The sequence below is a fragment of the Cryptomeria japonica genome, chromosome 2 (genome assembly GCF_030272615.1).
Source record: "Cryptomeria japonica chromosome 2, Sugi_1.0, whole genome shotgun sequence".
Taxonomy (NCBI): domain Eukaryota; kingdom Viridiplantae; phylum Streptophyta; class Pinopsida; order Cupressales; family Cupressaceae; genus Cryptomeria; species Cryptomeria japonica.
In genome coordinates this window covers 265699339-265721412 of record NC_081406.1, presented here as the reverse complement: position 1 = coordinate 265721412, position 22074 = coordinate 265699339, and the positions used below count along the sequence as shown (strand labels likewise).

General features: G+C 34.8%; 1 protein-coding gene across 1 annotated transcript; it reads right to left on the bottom strand.

The window, feature by feature from the left end:
- Window positions 1-1088: 1088 nt before the first annotated feature.
- Window positions 1089-11119, bottom strand: LOC131056065 (uncharacterized). Its single transcript, XM_057990396.2, has 3 exons — window positions 10972-11119; window positions 9283-10892; window positions 1089-1460 (listed from the first exon to the last, which is right to left on the bottom strand). Exons 2-3 carry the CDS (start codon window positions 10816-10818, stop codon window positions 1287-1289), a joined length of 1710 nt encoding a protein of 569 aa, XP_057846379.2. The 5' UTR covers window positions 10819-10892; window positions 10972-11119; the 3' UTR covers window positions 1089-1286.
- Window positions 11120-22074: the final 10955 nt, after the last annotated feature.

Here is a 22074-nt window from a genome sequence, read left to right as displayed (position 1 = left end):
ATGAACAACTCCTTCAACTCACATGCTTGGGCAAGAAATGAACAACAATGGGAACGGTTAGTGTAGACTAATCAATACCATCAATATTGGTGGTCAAACAAGAGTATCAATCGAACACCAATGTTATATGTTAAGGTTCTATAATGTATGTATAAATGCTTTATCCATATTTTCAAATGAATATAATGTATGTATGCATGTTTTATCCATGTTTTCATATGTATAATTAAAACTTCCCTATATATTTTAATTTTTCCCTACATTTTATATAGCCATCCCTAGCTGTCCCGAAAATTGGCAAAAAAAATCGCCATCCCCTGCCGTACCCATCCCAGAAACTCGTGGTAACATTGTAAAACATACATGTTAGCCCTAGCTATATGTGTTAATTTAGTATAATTTGAGAAAGAAATTTATTCCCAACAAGGCCCTCATCGTGCTGTCATTACAAACATTCTTGCAAGCCTAAAATGGATTTTCTAAATCAAAATTTGCTCCTTTATTTGAGAACAAACATGATGCAGCATCAATTAAGTGATATTGATGAACAGATATCTATTCAGAATCCAGATGGAATCAAAAATTATACAAGCATTGTATGAAGTTGTCTATCTATTTAAAGAACTAAAATCACAATTACTTTCAACCGCTATATGGCCATTAACCATATGAATTTTCAAATGGAACTTTCACAACAACCCACAACAATTAAAAAGGGATAAGTAATACATTAACAATGGGTAACACAAACCAACTGCAATTCATTCCTCAAGCACCTTCAAGAATGCAGCAAATCGCAATGAAAAATTATTTGTGAGAACAAATACAAACACAAAAGCCTCTTAAACAGTTTAGCCTTTAGACTACGTTGCATAAACGTTTGTCTACGAGTGTGCAATTGTGTTGTGTACAAACAATACAGATGGTTATTATCCTAAGGCTACTGTTAATGCAGGTATTTTTTGAAATAGACATAAGAAAATGAAATAGATGCAGCCTCCTGGTTACGTAATTGGTGCTCAAGTAGAAGTCCATTATGAACCCTAGAAACTATAACAATCTAGTCACAGATTATTGTGCCACACAAGTTACAACATAATGAGCTCTATTAGCATTTTATTACCAAAGAAATCACAAAACAATTTAGAATAAAAAAGAATAAGCATTCCTCCATTCTGAGGACTCCTTAACAGAGGCTTACTACATAATGTGTATCTGATCTAGAACTTTGGTATCAGGCAAGAAACAAGCTCAAAAAAAAATAGATACCATAAAATTAACTGAATTTAGTCAGCCATTTTGATCAGACGTGACAGGGTATTTTTTGCCAACCTATTTGCAGGGTCTAGCTTCAGAACATTTCTCAAATCATCAGCCCCAAGTTTATATTTCTCAGTGCTTTCATATAAAAGAGCACGTTGGATTAGCACAGCTGCATTTGATTTGTCATGATCCAACACCTGTCAAGTAAGCACCAGTAAAGCAACGTAAGAATGAAGCTTCAATACATTCTACAATATTCCACACTTTATTTGCTTCAATAAATTTTTTAATTATTAGATGCAGAAAAGGGATACAAACCATGCACACAATGACAGCTGCTTTGGCCCATTCAAGTGGAAGAAGCTTGTAAAATTTGTAAAGATTAAAAGGATGAAGTGCATCAATAAGTAGGGTTAAGCTTAGCTTTGATGGTGCCTCACACGGTAATCCAGGATTGGCAGGGTTGGGCTATTTAATCCATGACAGGCATGATAAATTATTGGCTGGTGGTTCCAGATTCTTACAGCTAAAGCAAACAATTGTGTGAAGTGGGAAGCTTTCCTACTGAACCTGTCTCAGGCTTACAATGCAGGCTATGCAGGCTATAGGAGAAGCGGAAGGGGGCAACCAAGTTGTAATGAATGCCCTAAAGAGGCTCATAGCCTAAATTGAAATTTAAGGGCTTATCTGTAGGAAGTGCTACTTTGGGTTGTCAAATTCAATTCAATGTTTTTTAAAACATTGCTACTGAGAAAAATAAGGCTGCAGACCTATTAGCTAACAAAGGAATTGACTCATCCAACTTTGGGTAAAAATTCCATGCAATGTTTTTTAAATATTGCTATCGAAAGCAAAATAAGGTTGCAGAGCTAACAATGGAATTGATTCATCCAATTTTTCAGCTATAAAATGTGTGGATATAGCCAATTGGGACAGTATTTCAAACATTATAAATATGTATAGACAGCTTGAATACGGTGTATGTTGTGGCCAATGGTTATGATCTTTGCTTGTACCACTTTCTACTAAAGTAATGATGTATTGCTTCACACGAATATGTACAGGTGTTTCGTATTAGTTAATTAAGCAATTCATTGTCACTCATGCAAAGCTTTAATGATTTCATGACAGCAAAATTCTATTGGGGCTATATGGTAGTTTGGTGCATAGGCATTAGCAATCTTGCAAAGTTGGATGTGCTTTGTTTCTTTGGCTGTATTTAGAGCGTTTTCTCATGGCTGGGAGATACAAGAGCTTTGTGAGAGACACACTGAAAAGAGGACGACTCTGTTTTTAGGATCAAATAATATTTTTTGTTAGTTTATTGCAACTTAGTGAGGAAAATAAATAAGGATTCGAATCCTTATAGGGCTGGGCCCTTCTTCTTAATATAACATGGAGACTCAGCTGGGCCCTTCTTCTAGATGTAACGTGGAGACTCAGCTGGGTCCTATTCCCATGTAACGTGTAGGTTAAGCAATTGATGTCTATAGGGCTGGGTCCTATTCCCATGTAACGTGTAGATTAAACAATTGATGCCTATAGGGCTCGGCCCAAATGTAACGTGTGGACAAGCAATAGGGCTGGGTCCAAAAGGTAACGTGGCACATATTGCAAGTTATGTAGGACCCAAATTGGGCACCAAAGTGCAAAGTAGAATATGTAAAATAAAGAGAATTGGTTAAGGCCAACTTAGAAGACTTAAACGTGAATCTTGTATATAAACAAGATTCATTCTACACAATAGACATATATATTATTCATTGCTAGCCTTATGTGAATCAGCCTTAAAAAAAGGCAGCAAACTATCCTCTTGTGTCAGCGATTCAGTCCTAGGAACAGCGAACTATCTTCCTATGTCAGCGATTCATTCCTAGGAACAGCGAATTGTCTCAGTGGCAGCGAATCATATCCACAGTCAGCAAATTCACTCCTATGCTCTGTGAATGATCTGCATGACAGCAAACAGCAAATCTCGATAGTGCAGATAAGTCTATCAAGCTATTCCTTGTGCCCTAGTTTGGAATCTTCAGTCTGCTGTTCCTATTTATATGTTGCTTCAAGTGCAGTAAGCAAAGTTTTATGCTGATATTGTCTAATATAAACTTGGATCTTGTTGCTGGGTTTTTCAACTCCAAGAGGGAGGTTTTCCCAGGGTAAACTTGTGTTGTGTGCCCTTTCTATTTGTGTGCTTTGATTCTTGTGACTGCATTATTATTTCCTGCTCATTAGTGTTAATCTGATCACGAAAATCAACATGGTATCAGAGCCCTAGGTCTGTATTGAGATTGCAATCAGATTTGTGCTTCCTTCTAACCTGCTGTTCAAAAGTTTAGTCCCCATGGCTTCTTATATCAGGTTTGAAGATAGGTTGGAAGGTCACACAAATTTCTCTTCTTGGAAGGTCAGGATAATGATGGCATTGAATGATCTTGCTGAGTATGTTAGCAAGAATGCTAAGGAACCTGAGGGTGCAAGTGAGAAAGAAGATTGGAAGAAGAAGTACTTCCAAGCTCAAAGGATAATAATAGACTCCGTCAAAAATCATTTGGTGCCATCCATCTCCATGAAGAAGTCCACCAAGGAGATGTTCTCTACATTGGAAAAGATGTACGAAGTCAACAATACCAGTTACATCGTTGCCTTAAGGAATCAGCTCTCCTACATCAAATTAGAGAAAGAAGAACCTGTTGCTGCTTACTTCATGAGAATCTTTGAGCTGAGAGATCAGCTTGCCACCATTGGGAAGAGCATTGAAGACAGTGACTTATCTATGACTGCCCTAAACGGTTTTCCTCCCTCTTGGGAACCATTTGTTCAAGGAATCTGTGCCAAAGTTGAGCTTCCTAAGTTTGATCAATTAATGGGAGATTGCATTCAAGAAGTGTCTTGGTTGGTTGTGAAAGGAAAAATTAAGAACCCTTATGATGAGCAACATGTCCTCTTGGCTAAGAAGGAAGGCAGCCATTGGAAGAAAAATGATTTCAAGAGAAATAGAGATTTCAGCTTTCCTACCCCTCCTTCAAAGAAAAGACCAAGAGACTTATCCCACATCCGATGCTTCCAATGCAACAAGCGTGGCCACTTTGCAAGGGACTGTCAAATTCAGGATGAGCAAGAAGATGCAAACATAAATGAAGTATCAAATCCTCTCAATCGTGAAGATTTCCTCTTTTGATCTATTGGTTTGTTGATCCATCCTTAAGTTAAATTCTGTTTTAGATTTAAGTTTGGTTCCAACTTTAAGTCAGAAATTTGTTGTGGATTTATCTTCTAGATAGGGTTTAGAGGGAGTCCCATGACATCTTCAAAATACTCTTTATCTCAGTAGAATGTTATTGCTGGTTTCTAATCATTGTGATCTATTTCTCTGATGATGGAATTGATAAATGTGTTACTTGATTATTGCAAATGTTTTCCTTTATTATATTCTATGTGGAAACTAACAAGTGTCCTAGTTATATTCTATGATACACTGGGTGTATCATCCACCCTCTACGGAGTGCAAGGTGGCAGTTCTCTCTCACCCGCTGCGGAGTGCAAGGTGAGTCCACCCTCTGTGGAGTGCAAGGTGGCGGTTCTCTCTACCCTCTGCGGAGTGCAAGGTGAGTTCACCCTCTGCGGCGTGCAAGGTGACAGGTTGTTCTTCTCAGTGAAGAAGCTTATGTATCCTCTGCGGTTGTGCATGATTTATGTTGTATGGTTATTAATTATTGCAGGTGAGCATATGGAAAGGTCTCTGTCATCCTCTGCAGATGTGCATGATGAAAGATCATGGTGTTACATGCGGTGTAAAGTTATGAAGCGTTGGTTTCATCCTCTGCAGGCATTGCAAGAGAAGATCATGTAAAGGTTCATTGTAATATAATTGCATGATCAAATCACGAATTGTATATTGATTGTACTATTAGGGCTGGGCCCTAATCTTAAACATTGTAATTATTCATGCCATGGGATTGTCCATGTGAATATGGTTATGTATTTATTTTCCTCCCTAGTTAAGAGGGAGTGTTAGTTTATTGTAACTTAGTGAGGAAAATAAATAAGGATTTGAATCCTTATAGGGCTGGGCCCTTCTTCTTGATGTAACGTGGAGACTCAGCTAGGTCCTATTCCCATGTAACATGTAGATTAAGCAATTGATGTCTATAGGGCTGGGTCCTATTCCCATGTAACGTGTAGATTAAGCAATTGATGCCTATAGGGCTGGGCCCAAATGTAACGTGTGGACAAGCAATAGGGCTGGGTCCAAAAGGTAACGTGGCACATATTGCAAGTTATGTAGGCCCCAAATTGGGCGCCAAAGTGCAAAGTAGAATATGTAAAATAAAGAGAATTGGTTAAGACCGACTTAGAAGACTTAAACATGAATCTTGTATATAAACAAGATTCATTCTACACAATAGACATATATATTATTCATTGCTAGCCTTATGTGAATCAGCCTTAAAAAAAGGCAGCGAACTATCCTCTTGTGTCAGCGATTCAGTCCTAGGAACAGCGAACTATCTTCCTGTGTGAGTGAATTGTCTCAGTGGCAGCAAATCATATCCACAGTCAGCAAATTCACTCCTATGCTCTGTGAATGATCTGCATGACAGCAAACAGCAAATCTCGATAGTGCAGATAAGTCTATCAAGCTATTCCTTGTGCCCTAGTTTGGAATCTTCAGTCTGCTGTTCCTATTTATATGTTGCTTCAAGTGCAGTAAACAAAGTTGTATGCTGATATTGTCTAATATAAACTTGGATCTTGTTGCTGGGTTTTTCACCTCCAAGAGGGAGGTTTTCCCAGGGTAAACTTGTGTTGTGTGCCCTTTCTATTTGTGTGCTTTGATTCTTGTGACTGCATTATTATTTCCTGCTCATTATTGTTAATCTGATCATGAAAATCAACATTTTTAACTGCCTCAATGCAATATCTCTCAAACTTGTCAAGGCTATTTTTGGGACAAAGGGTGTATACCAGTGTTTTTCAGATGCATGCTTCTATCATGGGGGATACTAAAGAGAGATTGGTGTCAGCTGTAGGCAACATGGCAATGTGAAATTATTTTGAAGAGCTTGTTAATTGCTGACGTGGGCAATAAGATAGACCCTATAGGGTTTGACAATATCTTGGCATCTGAAACTGAAGTCTATCCAGGGATAGACTCTGGCTTGTTTTTGGCAGATGATTACAAGGTATTATACAAGGATGTGGCTACTTTGATAGACATGTTTCGAGATATCTAGCAGGTAATCAAAGCATATGGTTGTGTCCCACCATAGGGGCACATTGGAGGTTGTCAGTGGTTTCACTCTGCCATCATATGAGAATAATCAAGTAACTAGATCAGCACACCATACGAAGCTTATCTATGATTTGCACATTGTTTATTTGGGTTATGCTGCCAAGGTGGTGCAACCTACTATAAATATGGTTCACCTTTCAGGTAATGATGTGGCCAACAGAGATTTTGAGTGCTGGAATAAAAATTATGGTGATGCTGCCATTTCCCACTGGGGAGTGATGGAGCTGTGACAAAGATGATGTGCTGTCCCTCTTTGCGAATATGTTTAATGCTACTTTCTTGCATGTCTCTCAGGTTACTTCTTAGCAACAATGGCTTTCATTTTGATGTTATGTAGATCATTTTTGTCCGATTCTATTGTGTGATGTCCCCATCCAAATCCTACTTTCTAGAACCAAACAAGGCTCCATCAAGTATTGTTGATATTGAGAAAGCTCCTTGTATTATCTTTATATGTGATTATAAGTCTGTAAGACTTAAGCGATGGGTCAGCCTTACACAGCAATTCATTGGAGACAATGGCAAGACAACTCTATCGGCAAAGTATATATTGAAATATAAATTAAAGATATAACTTTATTTGGTTGAGTTAGACTTGTTTGAGCCTTCTATTTTAGAGAGGCTGAATGAAAAAAGAGTACAGCCATTAAGTAACAGTTTGAAGATACATACTGATCGAGAGTATGGAGAAACACAGGTCGACTTTCCTTTCATATAATATACAATAGTCATAAACAACGGAGAATAAATCATTGTTCGATGGTACATAACAGCATTTATGATCGATATATTACATATAAATTGCTAGCAAAAAGATGACGGGTTAAATATAAACGATTCTCTAAAGAATCAATAATTAATGGTAAACGAATTGTTAGTTGCCAATATTTAAGGATCGATTCATAATAATAAGGGATGTGATTAAAAGTCTCCTGTTTGTTATTAAGAGACACAACTTTCTTATAAGAGTTGCTTCCATTCTTGAATGGTCACATAAGGAAGACATACATAAAGAAGCTTGAGATCATCCATTAAGGGCATCATAGCCGGACAATAGAGGAGTCACCACCGACCAGATCAGATCAGAACTGTTATTAAGTTACACGCAGTAACATCATTGTTCTTTGGGGATAGACAACTGAATCTGGGAAGAACGCTGCAAGAGCAAAGAGACAAGCTGCATCCCATCGATCATTTGATAAGATATTTAGACAACAGTTTGAAGGCCAGGTCTACACATATTCGTTACGGATGTAAAGGTCATCGAAGAAAAATAAAACATATTAGAAGACGTGACCATGACAGGAAATATAATGAGCAATGATTCAGAACAGTGACTATATAGCTGGGAATGATTATAACGTTGATGCCTCAGTAGTAAAGTGCTAACGGGATTAATAATATCAATAAACAAGGAAAGGAATACGAACAGACATATGAACATGAACAGAGCATTGCAAGATGGTCATTTATAAAAGCATTCTGTATGAAGAATTGACGAGGAAGATATATGCAAATATAGAAGGAGGATTATGCAGTATTGATGCTGAAATAAGAAGGAGCTTTTGCAGTAAAAAAGGAAAGACATTGGGCAAATATAGAAGAGGAGAAATGTTAGTATTAATTGCAAAGATAAGTTCTATCTTCTGAACTATTCTTAAAATTTTAAGTTAAATATCATAATAAAATGTCTTCAGTTTGGGTAAATTTTATATTATAGTTCTCACCTTAAGTTGGAATTGTTGTCTTAGGATTAAATTAAGGAAAATCCCAAAAGGGGGACATTACATATTGGAACTGGTCTTTATGTTCCTTTGGTGCCTATCACCCTGCATTAGTTAATTGCACGGTTGTTTTGGTTTGTATCTCGTTGTGTGCATTATGACCTAGGGATAGGGCCATGTGATAATACCCTGATATTATAATTAAAAAATGAATAACTTCTTTGAGGTAAAAAATCACTTCCTTGGAATCTTTTAGAGATGGATGAAATGATGGCATTTTTTGAGAACTGCAGTTAAGAAAATAAAAGGATTTCAAAAGATGAGAATACTCACTGGCCTCTAATCACAACTAAATGCAGTTAACTATTTTCAGATATTATGTGCTATCTTTTCCTGGTTAAAGCATTGGTATGAAGATAGAATGCTTGTGTCACGGGTGAGGGTGATTTCTAGAGCCCAGTACTGACGATAATAGTAATTGTATAGGTATTTCTGAGATTTTAATGGTAAAGGCTGTCTTAATTACTCTTTTCGTAATAGTGATGCCATTATTAAAAGTACAGTAATAGTTATAATGACATCTACAGCCTCTTGTGGTTTTTGCCTCAAAATTACTTTTATGCAATAGTTGTTTACAAGTCTGAGAGGTGGTGGACATTAGACCACACCAGAGAATTCAAAAAATATCACTTTAATTACCAAAATAATAGTGTGAATGTTTTTAGCTTTGGCAAAAAGAGAAGAAAGAAAAACTCGATATAACTAATACAGAAAACCTTCAAAGAAGTGTACAAAGCGGATCAGATTACAGATTGTTATTTTCTCCATGTTCATTTGGGTTTAGTGTTTACTAGACTCCAAGAAAAAATTTGACTAAAGCCTATATCCAACCAAACGAATCAAATATCTAATGGTATCAAAATGTCTTCCAACTGTTTGTTTCCAGATAGAAATGAGTACAATACAAGATTTGAAAAATAAAGTCATATGAAAGGATCCTACCTGAGAACAGTCAGAAATAGCTTTTTTGTATTCTCCTACTTCTTTGTAGCATGATGCCCTGCAAGTTAAGACCTCTGCAGAAACACCATAGTCTTCGCCGCCCTTTTCTAAAAGAACCATGGCCCATGAGAGCCACTTTATGGCCTCTGCAAATTGACCCTGCTTATAACTCTCCATACCTTTATCTTTCGCTATTGAAATATTGACTCCTGCAGGAGGAGGAGGAAGCCCTTCCAGCTCTGTCGTAGGACCTGTGTCAGCACCTCCAAAATCACCGTCCAAGCCCCAGTCATCAGTCTCAGAAAGCGGTTGACTTGTAAAACCTCTCTGGCTAGCAGTAGAAGAAGTGAATAAAGAATCCAGGGGATCTTTGCTCTTCTCTTGTGCGACCTGTTTCTGAGAAGTAAAACTTTTGTTTAACGCTTCAAATGGATCGGCAGCTTTAGCAGGTGCTTTGGTAGAGGAAGCAAACGAGGTAAGTGGATCTATAAATTGCGTATTACCATTTTTCCCACCTGTTGCCCCAAAAGATAAACCAGAAAAAGGATCCCCTGCATTTGATGAATTGGGTATTGAAGCACCGCTGAATAGATCATCGGAGACATTCATGGATGCAGCAAAGGGATCTCCACTCACAGTGGCAGAAGAAGAGTGGCTAGCAGATCCTTTTTGAAAGTCTCCGAATCCATCGTCATTTACAAGGTTGTTTGTCGCAGAAATATTTGGAAAAACTCCAAAAACTCCTTCGTTGCTGGGAGACGCAAAAGGGTCTTGACTGACAGTAGAAGTAGATTTAAGTGGAACTTCCTTTGCTACAAATGGATGACCCCCCTGTGATGAGTTAAAGCTTTTGTTTGAGAAGGTAGGCAGAGCATCGAATGGATCACCACCGCCACTAGCATTTCCGCTATTTGAATTTGCTCCAGCGAAATTCCCAAACTGTTCAACAGGAGCAGATCGTACAGCAGACCGATGATCCTTCAATGAAATTCCACCTTTAGGCAATGCCGCTGACATGCCACTCATGGAAAAGGATGTGTTAGGGGAAGTTTGCTTCAAGGGAGTATTGTTCTTTTGCTGCCCTAGGGCTGCCCCAAGCAGATCTCCAAACAAATGGGGAGCAGCTCCTGAATTCAAACCTCCAACAATCCCACTGGCAACCTGCTTGGAAGAATCTGGTTTAGCCCAACTCTTTCCATGGATATCCCCAGCCATCTGGGGTTGGGCAGACCATACACTTGAGATCCCAGATTGTCCACTCCATCCACTTGAAACCCCGGCTTGAGCAGGCTTATAAGCAGGGGTAGATGAAGGCTGCGGTGTCCATGAGGGCTTATTGGGTGTCCATGCTGGAGCAGGTTTATGAGTTTGAGACGCTGAAAATGGTTGAATTGGAGTGGGGTTATGTTTCTGCTCCTTCAGGCTTTTGGATTTTTGACTGGTAGAAAAGTTGGATCCTAACCCAAAATCAAATTCATAATTACTCAGAGGCACAGCTGCCTTCTGTGCCTTATCAGACCTCCCAGTTGAATTCATTGTTTCCTTCTAACAATACCCAATTCCCAAATCTAATTCAAATCTAGTACATTTTTACGATAATCTCCAATTCTCTATAACATAATACACGAAATCAATGTCTAACGGTAGATCCAAAAGAAAAATGCAGAGGCATTAGAAGGTTGAACTCACCTTAGTTGGCACGATCAAACCAAAACACCTTCCAGTTGTCCTCTAGTGTTGCAAGAAAAGTATTAACCTGAGAAGCCACTTGTTTAGATCCAAAGTTAATGTCAACAAAATGTTACGCTCTGTGGGCCTGGGCCATTTAGAATTACTTTGGCAAGGAATGGTATGGCTAATGATACACAATTAGCCAACAACATCAGTAATTGACCATGCTTTAGAAGGTTACCAACGGCTAACTATTACCTAATAAATATGGTATCTGGCCCAAGACTCCAATCCTAAGGAAATAAAATATTATTGCATAAATAATTTTAGTTAATTAACTAGTATACATATATTTAAAATATTAAATATATAATTTTTCAACAATTTATTGTAGTTTAATTTTAAATTTTTTTAAATTAAAATTATATATGAATTTATTTATCAATATTTTATATCACGTTCAATCATTTATTATTAAGATGACGATTATAAAATTATAGATTATTAAGAGATGGATTGTTGAACGTTCTATGACAAACTTTCATTGAGCAATGGATTCATAGTAATACCATGGATCACTAAATGATTCATAACAAAGTTTCATTGAAAGATGGATCCATAGCAACATTTGAGTTTGCTATCATTGTACTGAGGGTGGATCGCTAAAAGTTATTCAAAACTTTGCTTAGAAAATGCTCACACAATTTTAATTTAAAAACTTTCAAATTAAATTAATTGAAAGGTGTCAAAACTCAATCTCAAGTTATTTAAATTGGATCTATAACTTAGGCTAGATGATGCCCAGAGATTAATATAACTCAATGTCAATTTGTTACATTTCTATGTAGATGTGTATACAAATGGGCATAATGAATGTGTAACATGTAAATAGCTATCAAATTTACCTTAAAAAAAATTATTGTTATTATTAACTCATTGCATTATATGAAAGGAAGGTAAGGTGTGAAAAGCTCATATCTAGCAAATTTCAATGATAAAATCAAGGATGCAAATACATTCAACTCACAAAATCATTACATAAAGATACACCTCAGAAAACCCTTTCAGGGGAATAACCCCACACCCCAAAGGAGGAAACTAATTCTATTATAATAACAATACAATTACATACAACTTAGGTGCATACCCTTATAAAAGTATCATAAAAATTAAGTCATAGAGTAATTTTGACAACATAATAATATACATGTAACACACTACGAAAACTTTTTTCAATCACCCTAAGAAAATAAAAGAGTCACAAACAAGTAACCATCTAATTGTTTTGGAAAACCATGAACCAAGATGCAAGAGGTGTAGCACCCAAAACCCCAAAGCCTAAGTCCAATAGTCCATACCGAGTTTATATTATAAGTTTGTTTAGAATATTCCTTACAACTACCATAACCTATCATAGTCAACATTCCAACTTAGGCAACCTAATTTATTATGCCCCTTTTCAATCTATTTAAACATTCTTGAAAAGTTTTAAGATTCGTATAGAATGCCAACTTTATTGGATAGAAATTCTAACAATGTCAATTAGTTGAAGAGTTCAAGTTGAGTCCAACGATACTTTTTGGAGGTTGTTTTGACTTTCTAGGAGCTCTCTGAACTTCTTGGAGGAGTTTGCTATTTTTGGAAAGCACCAATTTTCAAAAGGCTTGATAACCTAAGGGCTTGAGAATATTTTGTCACAGTTAGAATTCATATTTGATCTATTTTGATATATTTTCATAACTTTGGTTTCAAGTGTGAAAAATATAAATACATAAATACATCCAAACAACATGAGTGTGTGTATGTATTCTTGATTGCATTTTTGTTTGGTTGTATATGTTCATTTGTTTTCTTATATTTATGTGGTTGTATTTTTGTTTGTTTGGGTGTTTTTGGGTTCGGTTTGTTGTTTTTGTATATATATACATATATGTATATATGTGTATATATATATATATATATATATATATATATATATATATATATATATATATATATATATATATATATATATATGTATATGTATATGTATATATGTACATATATATACGTATATGTATATATATATACGTATATGTATATATACATATATCTACATATATACATATATAGATATATGTATATATGTATATATACATATATCTATATATGTATATATGTGTATATATACATATATACATATATGTATATATACATATATATACATATACATATATTTTTGTTATGTGTGTGTGTGTGGGGTTACTTTTATGTAGTTTGGGTGTTTTTGGATGTTTTTAGGTCTCTTATAGATTTGTATTCTATATTTGCATATTGGTATGGTTAGTATTTTTGTTATTTTTATTGTTTTCTTATAATTCCTTAATTTCAATTTTTGTATCTTTTGGATGCTCTATTTGTTTAATTTTCTCTTTATTTTTAGTTAGTGGTAATTTATTTATTTCTTAGTGCCACTTAGTATGAATTTACTTTGGTTCTTTATTCTATCTTTCTTAATTTTTTACTTCTAATGATCATATTTTTTGGTATTTTCATGTTCTTCTCATTTTTTATTTTTTATTTATTATTGTTTGTGTTTTTATTGTGTTTGGATTTCACTCTCCTCTATGTTATTTTTCTCCTCCTTGGTTTGTTGTATTTAGTTACTTGGTTGTTTATTATATTGGTTGTTTGTTGTTATTTAGTATCTTCTCTTTGTCTCCTATCTAGGTCAATTGTTACCCTTTGACCGAACCTTGTACTTTGTGCACCATCTCTCTCCTCCCCCCTCACATTCTTTTTAGTTTGTTCTTTTCAACCTCATTATGCTTCATATCATCCTAATGATGGATCATAGAGTGTGATCCAAAACATTGATACAAAAAATACACGTGTAAACACTCAAAAATTTCTTTTTCATCATGCACTAATTATTCATCCTAATTAATTAAGTAATTATTTAATTATTTAATTAAGCTAATTATTCTTCTAAACTAACTCAATCAGCTTATTCAATGCTATTAAGTTATCTAATTTCTATTCTTTAATCAGTCAAACCCCTTTCTCAAATATTATTAAATATTAATTATGATTAATTTTTTTAATTAAATAATCTTTATTATTTATTTAATCATATTTCTAGTGATTAAATAATTTTATTTAAATTATTTATATTAATTAATTTATTCCTCCACTTTCCCCAAATTCAAATTTCATCTCATTTCAATTAATTTCATTTCATCAAATTCACGTTTCACCAAATCTGAATTTCAATAAATTTCAATGAATCTCATGTGCATTTCAGCATTTGAAAATCCAAATTCAAATCCAAATTGAAAATAAAAATTAGATTCAATTTCAATCTCCTATAGCACATGTTGAAATCATAACTGATTGATCAAATTAGTTAACTTAGTTAACTTTCCAATCTCCCCTTTTCACTTCAAATCACCTTTTTTGACTAATCGATCAAATCAATCATCTCCTCAATCTATCCAATTATCTCCCTAATCTATTCAGTTCACTATCTAATCTATTTAGTTGACTACTCAATCAAATGCATTAACAAATCAATCAACTATGTTAACTGATCAATCTAAATCAATTTAATCACAATCAAGACTTGAGTTTAAAATCCCTCCCCATCTATGTTTAAAATCTATATAAATAGCATCATTTTCTCAATTCAAGCTAGATCACACTTTTCAAAGCAATTGTCAATCTATGTAGGAATTTCAATGCAATACTTGAGAGCCACCCACGCAATTTCAGAGAAAAACAATGGAAGCTACAATGAGAATGAGGGGGTTTTTCAATTATTTAATTGTTTAATTCTTTCATATTTGCATTTATTCTATTGGTTTATGTTTGATTTTATTTAATTAGTTAAGGATCTATGATCGTCCTTATTTCTTGATTAAGCATATTTGATTGAAGATTTCAAGCATGAAAACATTTGGTGAACCTAACATGAAACATGCTTACTGATCTGACTTTTTTTTTGTTGATTTGCAGAGCCATATAGGAAATTGGATGCACAATTGCCTTGACAGAAATTCGGAATTGCACATTTTGATGCACAATTGCTATCATTCTGATTTGCAATTGCTATCATTATAATTCACAATTAAACTAAATGATGCACAATTGCAAGGATAGCCCATAAATTAAATTTTGTTTGTCGCTTTTCAATTATTTCCATTTGTGAGATTAACCCATTAAAATCTTTCAATTCTGGAAAAGTTGATTTTTAGGCATAAAATGTTTCTAACTCCATGACAGGCAAGGTAACTTTCAAGATTTTAGGTGCAAAGAGGAGGAAACAGCACAACAGACAACTAAAAGCCCATCAAAGGCTTATAAAAGCAGAAAGACAATTTTGATAATCTAAAGAGGGAGAGGCTATGGCTTCATACAATCAAACCATAAATAAAATCCTAGACAAATTCAACATTTATGATGATATCGAAGTAATGGACAACCTCATCTAGAATGACTTCACTAAAAGTGAAAACTTCTCTCTTCCGTGTTTTTCTGTTGTTTAAAAAATATTCAAAGTTGTAGGTTTAACTAATGCGCAATTGCTTATACAGAAATTCGTAATTGCTATTATGTTAATTCACACTTGAATAGATAGTAATTCACACTTGAATAGAGGTTAATTCACAATTTCTAGAATAGGTTAGTTAGATTTTGTTTTGATTTTTCTATCATTTTTTGTTAGATTTCATTCTATTTCTGCAAACAGAAAAGTTATAACCGAGAAGAAATTTAAGCTAGAAAGCCCACCATGTGTCAACTAACCTTTTATAGTTTCCTTATAGGGGTAGCTTAGAAAATCTTTCATTTTGGTGCATTTAAAATAAACCACAAACAATCTACCTTTTTGCTTCACAATTGCTATGAAGGATAAAAATGAATACCATGTTTTCATGGAGCAACATCTCCATTTAGACTAGAAAAATTTGCAATTGAGATTAAAAAGAACATTGTTTGGTGCACATTTGTGAGGTGATAGGTATATGCTCTCCCCTTCAATGGGTGATCAAAAACCCAGAATCATCTCTTTTATGCTTTCTTTCAATTTCATGCATTAAAAACTTTAGAAGGCCTGCCCTCCTAAGTTGCCCTTAGGGCGCCATTAAGGTCGGTGAGAGGGGAATGACCTGAGTGGCAACAACTAAAGCCAAGTAATCCAAGCCACTATAAATAAATGTATATGTGATGAAAATCATGTGCAACGAGTGTTACATGTTGTCACAATGGTGTTATGCCTCCCTTAGTGCCTATACGGTACGTTAAAATATGTAGAGCGTAACCTCTACAGACTGGGAGACCTCCCTTAACGGAGTGTAAAACATTGTTGATTGTGACCACTCAAACGGAACCCTTTCTAAACACCTTATAAATTAGAAGCCCAACTGAGTCAATAACCAGACACTCGTATTATCATAGTGCAAGGGTGGGGAAGAATCTATCTCCAAGACACTCATCATATATCTCCCAGGATAACGAGCCAATTGAGGATTGATCCTCTTTGGTTTAATTTCCGAACAAAGGCAAAAAATGGGTGCACCTTAGGGTGTGACAGGGTTGTTTGAGCTGGGGGAGTATCAAGATGTGGGTTGTGGTAATATTTGTGACCTTTTGACCTTAAGAGAGTCTGCTTGTTGTCCAATTGATTGACCAATTACAATGGAAACAAAATAGGGTCTTGAAAAAGACTCCAAAAGACCCCAACATTCATGGGAATTTGAAAAAGCTCCTTAAACAAGTATTATTTCTATGTTATTATGTTTTTTGATGTGTCTATTGTGTCTTTACTACATGATTAAACATTTCAAAGTAGAACATTAACCAATGTTTTCATACCAACATCAACAAAAGTTTCTCAACAATCAAGAGCCAAAAATTCAAGAGAACAACCAAGTGTTTACATCCAACAAGTTCAACAATTTTTTCCAAACATTCAAGAGTATGGAAGAAAATGGTGCTTCATGTGATCATAGGTCCTCACACATATAGGGAATATATAGTCTAAATTTTTTATCCACATTTTGCATATGTCCTCACAATTGGAAGAGTAAAGTCTATCATTTGCATTCAACTTAGGATAGAGTCCACCATTCACACTCCTCATAAAATAGAGTCCTTGCATTGCACATATCATCTTAGTATCCAAATATGCTTGCATAGTCTTCATTAAACATCGTCATAGTCCTTTTCATCATAGAAGTCTTAACAACATCTGTTAGGAACCGGGAAGCACCACTGAGAGGGGGGGTGAATCAATTGTCAATAAATTACAACCCAAAACCAATTAATCCAATAATGGGGTCTGCACATGCAGAAAGGCCAACCACCTAGAGATCACTGCTCAATCACAAAATAGGAGTCACACTAACTACAATTGGATGGTTAAATCCAATAAATAATATACTACTTCAAAATAGCATCTACAATGCTGGATTCAGTACCGGTTTAAGCTCTGACCATGAGTGCCAAATACCTTCATAACCTTTCCTTCAACCTTCAGATAATATTTGTGTGATTTGCACAAGGATCTACTTATTTTCGCTCTTCAATGATCTTCAATATTCACACACACTCATAGTATGATCTTCAATAAGATATTACAATTATTTATACAAAACCTAAGACCTTATGATTAGGTCGGCTCACTAAAGATATTACAATTACAAAATAAGTCTTGATGTGATACAATATGTCGGCTTCAATACATTTACACAATATTCAATCAATAAACCATTTCCAAAACGTGTCGTGTTGGTCTGGAACATGATATCTTGTATTGGTCTATAACCTAGACCTATCTATCGGTAAAGGCAAATATGTGAACACCAATAAGCAAAACACCAAATCCAAACATCTAATCCATGTCTTCGACATAGCCAAATGATCTCCAGATGATAACGATTCATCATCACTACCGGTGAACCATATATCATGTCGGTGAAGCATATACCGGTGACTGTGCATAAGACAATATACATGTTGGGACCACAATGTGTCAGTTCAACAATAAACTAATATAACCAGAGTGCCAAATCAACAATGTAGACCTCCAGAAGGATAAGTGTTGACATCAATGACAAAACCAATGCAACACATGACGAAGTCATCCATAATACCAACAATCTCCCCCTTTGGCAATGATGGCAACACTAGATGGAAAAACATATAAGTGCCAAAAGCAAAATGCCAAATACCAACAATCTCCCAAAATAGATCAATCAAAGTTTTGTGCCAAAAATAGAAACAATATAACCAAAACTAAAAATACATCTCCCCCTAAAGTACAATGTGTACAATATTTTTCCATAGACATCTCTTCCCCTTTGACATCAAATGCCAAAGCAATTAAGAATCAAAACATAACATACAACTAGCTACTCCCCCTGAGCAGTAGCTCTCCTTCATCAAAGCCGAAAAAAGATTTTTATGTTAGTCCTTGCCGATTTGATGTCAATCTACATCATTCAAGTCTTTGTCGGTGGGGTGATTACCCCAAGCTTCTCTCTAAGATATTCAAATGTTTCCTTAGGCAAAGGATTTGTAAAAATATCTACAATTTGCTCTTTAGTATTCACATAAATCAATCTCACTTCATTTGCTTCAACATTTTCTTTCAAAAAATTATACTTAATAGAAACATGCTTTGTTTTAGAGTGAAATACTAGATTCTTTGATATATAAATTGTTGTTGAATCATCACAATGAATAATTATCGGTTCTTTGCATTTTACCTTGATATCCTTCAACATTTGCTTGATCCATAATACCTAAGTGAAATTAGTTATTGCTGCAACATATTCTGCTTCAGCTGTAGATAATGATGTACAAGTTTGCTTCTTGTTGATCCATGAAATTAATCTTCTGCCAAGAAAGAATGCACCGCTAGTGGTACTCTTTATGTCATTTACATCTCCTGCCCAATTAGCATCTATATATGCACATAACTCAAAATTTTCATCCTTAGGATACCATAAACCAAGATTTGTTGTGCCTTGTAGGTACCGGAAAATCCTTTTTACTGCACTTTCATGATTTTCTTTAGGATTGCTTTGAAATCTAGAAACAACACACACTACATTCATTATATCAGGCCTTGTTTATGTCAAATACAATAATCCTCCAATCATAGATTTGTACCTTGTAGGATTTATAGGAGCAGAATCATCCTTTAATGTCAATTTATCAGTTGTAGTCATAGGAGTGCTTACGAGTTTGGATTTTTTCATACCAAATTTCTTCAAAAGTTCGTTCAAGTATTTTGTTTGACATATGAATATACCTTTATCTGTTTGAGAAATCTGCAAACCTAGAAAAAAATTTATCTCTCCAATCATAGACATTTCAAACTCTTCCTACATCTTGTTAGCAAAGTCTTTACATAACTCTTCTTCACCTCCAAAAATGATATCATCCACAAATACTTCAATAACCAAAATATCATCATTGGTGATTTTGTAATACAAATTACTGTCAACATTACCTTTTGTGTATCCAAGATTTAAAAGATATTTATCCAATCTAGCATACCAAGCTTTGGGAGCTTGCTTTAATCCATATAAAGCTTTCCTTAACCTGCAAACCATATCCTTAACATCTGATAATAAAAATCCATCGAGTTGTTCAATGTAAACTTATTCTTCAAGATGTCCATTCAAAAATGCACATTTTACATCCATCTGATAAACTTTATAGTTCTTATGAGCTGCAAATGCAAGAAATAGTCTTACTGCTTCAAATTTGGCTACCGATGCAAAGGTTTCATTATAATCAATTCCTTCATTCTGAGAATAACCTTTACAAACTAATCTTGCTTTGTTTATGATTACTTCACCATACTCATTAAGTTTATTTCTAAATACCCATTTAGTTCCAATTACATTTTTGTCTTTAGGTCAGGGAACTAATGTCCAAGTATTATTCTTTTCAATCTATTCTAATTCATCTTCCATTGCTTTAATCCAATGTTTATCCTGACATGCTTCAACAACTGATGTTGGTTCAACTTGAGAAATTAAACATACCTCTTCATTTGCCAATCTTCCTCTTGTCATAACACCTTGATTTTTATTTCCAATTATCTGATTTTCTGAATGATTCAATCTTACATACCTAGGTTTATTCTGATTTCCACTTATAGGTTGTTGTTCTTCGATCACAATTGAGTTTTCAGATGATCTCGGTGTGATTGGTTCTTCATTCTATACCGGTGCAATCTGTGTCGGTTCATTTATACTCATTTCTACTGCCAGTTCTATAGATCTTGATTCTCCTCTAAAATGTTCATCTATCTTCACATTAGCACTCTCGATGATTTTCTATAATCTTTTATTATAACATTTATATGCCTTGCTTCTAGTTGAATAACCAAGAAATATTCCTTCATCACTTCTAGGATCAAATTTGCCAATAGACTCATCTCTCCTAATATAGCATTTGCTTCCAAATATTATGAAATACTTAAGAGTAGGAGTATGACCAAACCATAGTTCATAAGGGGTCTTACTGGTTTCACCTTTGATGTGAACTCTATTGAAAGTATAAACTATTGTATTCATTGCTTCTCTCCAGTACACACGAGGTAGATTTTCTTCCATCATCATGGTTCTTTTTGCATCCAATATAGTTCTATTTTTCCTTTCCACAACTCCATTCTACTGGGGTGCTGATAGTTGTCTTTTGATTCCATTCTCCTCACAGAATACATTGAATTCCCTAGATGTAAATTCTCCTCCTTGATCAGATCTCAAACATTTGATTTTCTTGTCGGTTTCATTCTCTATCATTGCCTTGTACATCTTGAATCTTCCAAAGGCTTCTGATTTCTCCCTGAGAAAAGTAACCCAACACATTCTAGAATAAAAATCAATTATTAGCATAAAGTATCTATCACCTTGAAGACTTCTTGTTCTTGCTAGACCACATAAATCAGTATGAATTAAATTAAGAATATTATTGGATTTCTCAGAAATGCTCTTAAATGTTGTTCTAACTTTCTTTCCCATTTGACATTCCTTACATACCGGATTATGAGGTTTCACAATCTCAGGTAAATCCCTTATTGCCTTAGTTGAACTAATCTTTACAATGCAATCAAAATTCACATGACAGAGTCTTTTATGCCATAACCAACTTTCATCAATGTGTGCAATCAAACATGTCTTATCATTGGTATTCAAATAAAAGATATTACCTTTAGTCTGATTACCGGTTCCAATTTCCAATCCAATTTGGTTCATGATTTTGTATTTTCCATTCTTGAATTGTAATTGAAATCATTTTTCCACTAACTGACCAACACTCAAAAGATTGTGCTTTAAACCTTCAATATAATAAACATTGTCAGTATTGTGATTACCATCCAAAGATATAGTGCCTCTTCCTTTGATTAAACAAGCTTTGTCATCTCCAGATCTTACTAGACCTCCATGAATTTCCTATGATGATAAGAATTTTCTTTTGTCACCTGTCATATGATGCGAGCATCCACTATCAATGATCCATTCATCCTTTTCTTCATTTTTTGCTGCTAATGCCTGCTCTAGCGGTTTGACAATAGGTGTCAGTGGATCTTCTTTCAATGCAACAAATGCCCATCCACTATTTGCTAGATCTTCATCTAAATCATCTGTAACACCTTCATTTGCATAGTAACATGACTTATCTCTGTTTTTCTTAAATCTGTATCTCTAATATTCAAGGTTAGGCTTATATGTTCTTGTTGCTTCCTCTCTTAGTCTTGCATGTCTATCAAGACACCTAGAAGCCATATGACCAACTTTATTTCAATTAAAATATTTGAAAGGTGCTTTACCTTCATACTTACTTCCTGTTGGACCTTTAGGCATCTTCCTTGCAAATAGTGCTTCAAGTTCTTCATTTTCTCTTCTGATATCTTCAAGTTCTTTTGCATAAAGTGCTTTCCAATCAGATTTGTCAGATGATGATGATGCTGATGATGATGCTTTGCAAGCTATATCAGTTTTGACTGTAGCAACATGACCAAACTCTTCAAGCTCAAATGCTGAAAGTTTTCCAACCAAAGTATCTCTAGAAACTGATGTATTAGGCATTGTTCTCAACTCATTAATAGCTGTCACTTTCATTTTG

Bases quoted from the DNA above. Each gene is read 5' to 3' on its own strand.
- LOC131056065 (XM_057990396.2), bottom strand. From the start codon at position 10,818: ATGAATTCAACTGGGAGGTCTGATAAGGCACAGAAGGCAGCTGTGCCT. The intron at 1,461-9,282 runs GTAGGATCCTTT...CTTACTTGACAG, and splicing joins CTATTTCTGACTGTTCTCAG to GTGTTGGATCATGACAAATC.